Source organism: Bidens hawaiensis, unplaced genomic scaffold (genome assembly GCF_021521415.1).
Source record: "Bidens hawaiensis isolate Kalapana, Puna unplaced genomic scaffold, B.hawaiensis_p1.1 tig00037253_1, whole genome shotgun sequence".
Lineage (NCBI taxonomy): Eukaryota > Viridiplantae > Streptophyta > Magnoliopsida > Asterales > Asteraceae > Bidens > Bidens hawaiensis.
The window spans coordinates 25,248-33,531 of record NW_027496502.1 but is presented as its reverse complement, the minus strand read 5'-3'; the positions used below and the strand labels follow the sequence as shown (position 1 = coordinate 33,531).

Here is an 8,284-nt window from a genome sequence, read left to right as displayed (position 1 = left end):
AGGAGATATTTACAGCCCAACCTAGATCCGCCATTGTTGGTTCGTTAACCCGGTTAGTTTAAAATTATTTGTTGTCGTGTTGTCTAAATTTGTTTCGTTAACATTGTATTAAATATGGGGGAAAATTTTTTTTGAGCGCTACGGCTCGGTTTCGAGTCTAGATCCGCCCTGACATTTCGTGTTCGTGTCTTATCATTTACGGGTATACACGATATGTCGGCCTTACTACACATGGTCTAAGAGTCTATATCTCATCCTATATGAATACCATGATACCATGTGTTCACTTAGGTTTTTATTAATATCAGTCGTAAAATTGAAGTTTAAAAAGAAAAAAGAATTAATGTTGTACATAATAAAACCTTAATTGCCACGTATGACATAACGTGAATATCCAACCAGAATGAATCAGACGAAAAACGATAAGATTTAAACAAAACCAAACCGAAGTTGACATCACAACCCCTCACTAATAATAATAATAATAATAATAATAATAATAATAATAATAATAATAATAATAATAATAATTCACTCTTTAACTCAAATCTTAAATCAACTCATCATTCCAACATAAACCCAGATCCAGAATCAATCAAAATGGGTGCATCATCTTGGCCCAATGATTCAGAGGTTAGATCTTTGTTGCACTGTTTCCTGATAGTATTGATGCTTGGTTTTCAGTGAATTACAATTACAATTACAATTTAATATTTTGTTTGCATTTCATTGATGATGATTGCATTTAGTATTTAGTATTTACCACTGAATTACTCTTCATTAATGTGGATTAAAAATTTTTATCTGTGATTATTTTTTCGGGTAACTCAACACGAAATTCGCGGGTATGTGTTTGGTGTTAATGTGTTTGGGTCGACACGACGGGTTCGCGGGTAGACTGTTTAACGTATTTATTTTTTATTTTATATAATGTTTTTTTACATAAGTAATTAAACTAGTTGGGTGTCTTATGTCAGAACTTAACTAAAAGGAATTCAACATAATATTTTATAATTAAAATGTAATTGTTCTATTTATATACATTTGTATTTTTTATTTTGAAAATGTAAATTTAAAGTATTAACATGTAAAAGCAATAAATTTTTTCAAAGGTCCTGGTCCGTGAATATACGGGTCGTGTTCATGTTCAAGTGTAAAACGGTTTCTGATTTGGTTCGGGCTGCGTCAAATTTCCAGGTTCGTGTTGGGTTGGAACCACTAACAGTTTTGTTACATATTTTGTGTCTGATGTATTTGCAGTTGGATAAAATCAAGAAAGCTGTTGCTGACATGGCAGGGGGGTCTTTAAATGTGGTAAAAGTTGTTGTATCTTCATACAGGATTTGTCCATTGGGAGCTAATATTGATCATCAGGTTGATTAATATCTCTATTTACCATTTTGTTTCATATGTTACTTAAATCTTACATTGACTTAACTTTATTTATTTTTATGAATTAAAAGGGTGGAATAGTTTCAGCTATGACAATTAATAAGGGAATAATTCTTGGGTTTGTGCCTTCTACTGATTCTCAGGTATCGTCTTCTGTAGGGTCCATAGTTAATTTTTGACACAAAACGAACCTGTGACACGTGTCAAGTTTAGCTAAACGGATTGCACTATTTAACCTTTTTGTGAAGTTTTCTTTTTTTAAGCTGTGTTTTAGGTCATAAATTACATTGATTGGAGAGAAATAAACATCAGGTTTTGTAGTTTAAACATAAATATTTTATATACATTTGTATCCTTTTCTAATTTATGAGAGTGCAAAAATTTTTAAATAAGTAAAATATCGGGTTAAATTGCTCGTATTCGGGCTTGTGGGTTGAATTGTTTAACCCCATTATTTTTGTATCTTAAATTACATTGATTGGGTATTTTAAGTCAAATTTTAGAAGCTAAAAGAGAAATTAATATCAGGTTTTATAGTTTAAATATAATCATGTCATATACATTGTATCTTTTACTAAAACTTTCTAGCTTTAGAGCTGCAAAAAATTTAAAATAAAATAAAATTTTGGGTTGTTCAGGTTGTCTTCGTGTCATCCTGCAAAAACTCTTTTCGCGTTTGGTTCATGCATCTGGCATGATTTTTGTGTTCATGCCGGGTTCGACCTGCCAATCCGTTAACACGACCTTTAAAAATAATTTTGATGCGCTTATTTTCATAATACTTCGGTTGTCTGCATTCGAAGGTTATACTAAGGTCCGGGCAATTTAGTGGAGAAGTTCGGTTCAGGTAAATAATTATTCTGTATTATTATTATTATTATTATTATTATTAATAGTATTATTAAAATATGTTAATAATGGTGTTGTAATTGATAAGTTAGTTTTGGAAAAATGACCACAGAGTTGACCAAATTCAGCTTCCAAAGGATACCACAAAGTCAAATGGCAAGATTGAAAAAAGTCAAAATCATCCATCTGATACAGTTGAGGAATGTAAATGGGGAAATTACGCAAAAGGAGCATTGTATGCATTACAATCTAGAGGAAATAATCTAAAACAGGTTAATTAGTTTCTTGATTTATAATAATAATAATAATAATAAATAATATGTTTCAATGAATAAAAGCTAGTGTGTTGAGGCAGGTTACGGGTCAAAATATATTTTTTTCTGAAGCGGGTCATTTTCTAGTATGAACTGAAACATGCAGGATCTGGTTACCCTGCAAGAAAATCATTTTTTTTTAATAAAAAGTAACAATATTAATTATGATTGTAAAAAAATTCTCTATTTTTGTATGAAAGTTTTTGATTTAATTTGGTGCAGGGGATTACTGGATTCATTTGTGGTACAGAAGGTCTTGACAGTTCAGGTTTAAGCTCATCTGCTGCGGTAAGTTTAACTTTTGTATTATTGTTATGCTTTCTAACTCATTGACTGTTAGCTCTACTTTTATTTTTTCATTTTTATTATCCTTCACATGTCTTGATGCATAAACTTGTAGGAAGTATACAGGGTGTTAAGTGCTTTATTTCTTGTCCCTTTAGTTGTTTCGGTTTCTTAGAAGTATGCTACGTGAGGTCTCTTATTTGTACTGAACTGTTAAACACCGGATTCAATCAACACCAATTCATTGTATATTGATTAGATAATAGATCTAGTTATGTGATATGCTTTAGATTAGGTAATAAACGATTAATATTAAGTGAAGTGATTGAGAGAATTTGACAGAGTTTCGGTATAACCTTAATCAATACTTAAATTATCAAAGGCTGAACAAGCCTTATATAGACGATGGGGTGCCATTCGTTACACATCCCCTAACGAAGGGCCTCCATTCGTCATTATTACATTCGTTAACTTATGGTATAACAAATGACTCATTCACTATACCCCATTCGTCAACATTCCATGACGAATGGATCAATTACATAGCGACTGAGGTCCATTCGTTAAACATCCTTAACGAATGGACAATTACATATAATGATTAAGGTTCATTCGTTAAACATCCTTAACGAATGAACCATAGTTAATAGCGAATGGGCTCATTCGTTAAACATCCTTAACAAATGAACCATAATTAATAGCGAATGGGCTCATTCATTAAAAATCCTTATCGAATGAGCCTTACATAACGAATGGGTTCATATTTACATAAATACCCTTTAACATTAAAATAATAATAAATTACAAACGATAATTATAAAGACTCGAGACGACAAAACTGTGCACTAACATGAACTTTACGGTGAATGAAAGGGGTCTGTGTTTTATGATTAAAAATTATGCTACTAGTTTATCTCTTTGTGAATTATGAGTGACCGGTTGTGTTTCTCCATTGCTAATTCAAGCTTAGCAAACTTGAATGGTGTTCTCTGGAACCTAATCACAAGTTTATGTGGTGATTTCTGTACCTTAAACTAGTGTTAGATTGCTCCTCGGGTGGTGATTTCTGTATCCCAATTCGTCCGCTTGTTATCCAAGTTACCGTTGTTTTTTATTTCGATCCTCAAAGCCGTTTAGCCTAACCTGATTCCTATCACTTTGCATCTTTGTCTGTTGCTATTGTATTTTAATCAACTTTATGCGCTGCCGATATTTTACTATTATCATTTTACTATTTTAGTACTGTTGTTTGGTTGTTATTTTGACGCTTACATCCATTTAAGCTTTATATGATGCTCACTGTTTGAATATTTATTTCGATTTTTCTGTAAATTCATATTTTTTGAACATCATAAATTGTGAATTTTCAGGTTGGAATTGCTTGCCTATTAGCTCTGGAAAGTGCAAATAATCTTACAGTATCGCCTACAGAAAATATCGAGTATGATCGGTAGGTTTTTCTCTCTTATATTGGCTTAGGGGTGGCAGTCAACATCAACCCTATCCCACACGACTTAAAATTGTGTAACCCGAATATGACCTGTGTAACTCATTTATTACGGGTAACCATTAATTTGCTGTAAATGAGTTGAAGATGGGTGAAACGGGCTGGCGGGTTTTAATAAACTGGTTAAACGGGTAGACCTTAAAAATATTTGTTTTAGTCTTGTTTTAAACAGGCTGACATCTGACGAGTGAATCTGTTTAATTGACACTAGTCACACTACCCTTTTAATTAAAGAAGTCAGCCTGAGCATGACATATATATCAAACGGGTTAGACATGACAGCCGAAATTTGTGGGGTTCTTGTAAGAAAGGTCAAATAAAAAACACCCAAAATCCAACCACCGAAATAATTTTATTCAAAAGTTTAATTTATTACAGTAATAATACTGTGTTCATAGTCATAATAAGATACTAATTATTTAAGCCGAACCCGTTACTAAAGTGCTGGGTTCACTCATCTTGCTACGTGTGTGTAGTTACGTTGATACAACTGTTTATGCTGCAATCTAAGTTTTTTGAGTTTCAGGTCCTTTTTTTTTATTCAATACGATATTTATTTAGAACTATGAAGCTGGCTGCCTAATTTCCAACATTCTTTGTTATTTCAAACTACGTATTTTAACAGAATTTTATTGTACTTGTAGGCTTATTGAGAATGAATATTTGGGTCTGAAAAATGGCATATTGGATCAGTCGGCTATATTGCTTTCGAGCTACGGTTGTTTGACTTGTATGGACTGCAAGGTATCTTTTGGCTGTACAAAAAAGACAAAACATGTAACTTTTTTAATGTTTTTTTAGGTTTAAAGTGATAATTGCATAAATAAAAAGGTAGCAAATTTTTACGCCACAAAAGTTCAATTTCATGCAATTTGACCCTGTAAGCGGTCAAGAATCAAGATAATGCGGTTGACCATTTAAACCCGTTTTGATAGACTTATATCCGAAAAGATCAATATGGTTAACCTTTTTATGCAATTCTACAAAATTTGCACAATTACTTGTTTAATATAAAAAACTTAAATTTCCATGGATCTTGTAAATCCTGTGCAGACCAAAAAACACAAACTTATACACCCACCAAAGTTTGTAACCGACAAAGATTCTGAATCCAAGATTCCTTACAAGATTCTGTTAGCATTTTCGGGTCTAAAGCAAGCATTAACGACCAACCCTGGTTATAATCGAAGAGTTATCGAGTGTCGGGAGGCTGCAGAGATTCTTTTAAAGTAAGATCACGTAAGGATATTATAAGTATTTGTTCATTAACACATTATTTAGTTAACAAATTTTATTCAAATTTTAAGCATACATTTCAATAAAGATTTTTTAGAGTTTGTGTTTGTGAAGTAATGTCATCAACTTTAGGCTTCTAAGCTAACCGGACGTTCCGTGGATCATTCATGAACCGTTTGACGGAAAGTTCGTCTACGTTAATAATCGAATGGACATGAATAAACTTTTTTGTATATTTAGTTAAACAAGCAAACAAGCATGAACTATGCCTCGTTTGTTCGTATATATTTGTGAACAACAGTTTATTTAAATTTTTTTATGTTTGTTCGTTGGTTTGATTTTGTTTAAGTTTGTTAATATTTCCATTCAAATTTTTTTAGGTCCGTCACAATTTAGTTTGTTTTTAAATAACCTTTTACGCCCAACACGATGTTTGCGTTTACTTTTAATTGGTTTAAGCTCAGTTATGTTCGTTCATCTATACCATTTACGTTCGTCAACCGTTGGTTTATACTGTTAATGAACAAACATGAACAAGAAAACCGCATTTGTTTAATTGTTCATGCGGATAAAGTTAAAAGAATGAACACAAACATGCTCTGTTCATGTCCGGTCTGTTCGTTTACAGGCCCTAATCAACTTAAAATCTATTTATTTTTTTTACTTTTCTCAGAGCTGCAGGGAAAGAAGATGAGCCTATTTTGACTAACGGTTAGAATTATATCATTTTACTGTTATTACCTATTTTTGTTATTTTATTTATTAATTGGAATACTGAATTCTTTAAATTTATTGCAGTTGAAGAAGAAGAATTCGAGACTCATAAGGTTCATTTAAAATATATTTATCAAAGAATTAGTTTCTGTCACATGATTGATCCACTAATTATAATAAACTCTGCAGCCCAAATTAGAATTGGATCTAGCTAGAAGAGCAGAACATTACTTCACTGAGAATGCGCGCGTCATTAAAGGTTTTTTTTTTTTAATTAAATTTTGATTTTAATACAGTTATAATTTTATTTCATTGTATTTTCTGCACACTATTTGATTATATATTTGGTTTTAGGTTTAGAAGCGTGGGGCTGTGGTAATTTTGAAGAGTTTGGAAAGCTTATTTCAGCGTCGGGATTAAGTTCAATTCAAAACTACGAATGTGGTACGTCTTCCTCGAATATATTTATATTATTTTAAATTGTTTACTTACTTTAGGTGTTTAAAATTGGTAAATATTTTTGTTTTTTTGGGATAAACTTGAATAATATTTCGCCTGTTTGGAAAATTCAGGGCCAGAGATAAGCTGTTCAAATTATTATATAATAATATTTATTACAAATAATCAAGAGTACTCTTGATTTTTTTCATATGTTATTCAAAAATCACATTATTGTTACAGATTTTTATTCTATCAACACATGAAAGTTTTTGTAATTGCATTCAATATATTAATTGTTTATCAAATTCCAAAAATTTTATAAAGTAACCAGTCAATCTGATTCAACCTTGCCCATTTGGTCTTTTCTCTAGCATTAGCCTTTATAATACTACTATTTCATGTGGTTTGCTCATATTGTGTTTTTGGTCCGTAACTTTGAGAAGCTACAGATGTAGACTAGTGGTCTAATGTTTAAACCTATAATTAATAATTTCTCATTGTTAGGGACCAAAACTGTAAATTGAGCATACCGGATGAAACCATACTCGTAGTAATTTTATCAAAAAGTTGCCCAATTTTCACCCTATCGACACGATTTTGGTTCTTGCCTTTTGAGAAATTACAGATTTTTTACTTCTTGTTAGTAACCAAAACCGTAACATGAACATACAACACGCACCATCCGTGTAATGAGTTCTTCAAAATATCTCATTTTCCCAACCAATGACACAATTAAGCTTCTTGATGTAGTCGGGCTATCAATTTTCTCGGGCCAAAATTTTGAAGATTTTTTATAATTGTATTTATAGGTTGTGAGCCACTAATCCAACTATACACGATACTTTTAAAAGCTCCCGGTGTTTATGGAGCCCGGTTCAGCGGGGCTGGGTTCAGAGGGTGTTGTGCAGCATTTGTGAATTCAGAGTATGCCGAAGAAGCGGCTTCATTTGTTAAAAGTGAATACTTTAAACTTCAACCGGAATTGGCTAGCCATCTTAACAAAGATACAGCCGTTGTGATATGCGACTTGGGTGACTGCGCCCGAATCATTTGAGCCATCTTTTCATGTATGGTTTTCAACGTATATGATGTGTGATTTTTGTTTATTTGATACATTTGTATGTGTCCACATGTTGATTAAATTTATTTGAGTTGCATCTTCTTCATAAGACCTATTGTAAGATCGAGACATGATGGGCTAACGTGTCATTTCTTATAGAAATTTAAAATGAAACATGAAACTTAAATCAATAATAACCCTGGAAGTTGTTACTTATTTCAGCGTTTCACAATCGTTTCATTTTCATCTATTTAATCCAAAATTATAAAGTGTAATGTTAGTATTATTTATTTATTTATTAATATAAAATGTTTAAATACATATGTTTAATTATTATTTGCCTCTGTGTAATATGGGCGGGATCCCATGAACCATTGATTCTTAAATTGATATTTTGAACCACTGGAGTTTCCCGGCGGCTCAGTATGACCTTTACTGTTAGTTGACTATCCATTGACTGTTTCTTAAATCTTGAAACCTTCGTGC

At 31.9% G+C, this 8,284-nt stretch overlaps 1 protein-coding gene across 1 annotated transcript; it reads left to right on the top strand.

The window, feature by feature from the left end:
- Positions 1-550: 550 nt before the first annotated feature.
- Positions 551-7,804, top strand: LOC143589151 (galacturonokinase-like). Its single transcript, XM_077069993.1, has 14 exons — positions 551-633; positions 1,261-1,374; positions 1,464-1,535; positions 2,196-2,239; positions 2,354-2,513; positions 2,778-2,843; positions 4,211-4,290; positions 4,992-5,091; positions 5,401-5,576; positions 6,257-6,294; positions 6,382-6,410; positions 6,487-6,556; positions 6,652-6,741; positions 7,548-7,804. Exons 1-14 carry the CDS (start codon positions 601-603, stop codon positions 7,790-7,792), a joined length of 1,317 nt encoding a protein of 438 aa, XP_076926108.1. The 5' UTR covers positions 551-600; the 3' UTR covers positions 7,793-7,804.
- Positions 7,805-8,284: the final 480 nt, after the last annotated feature.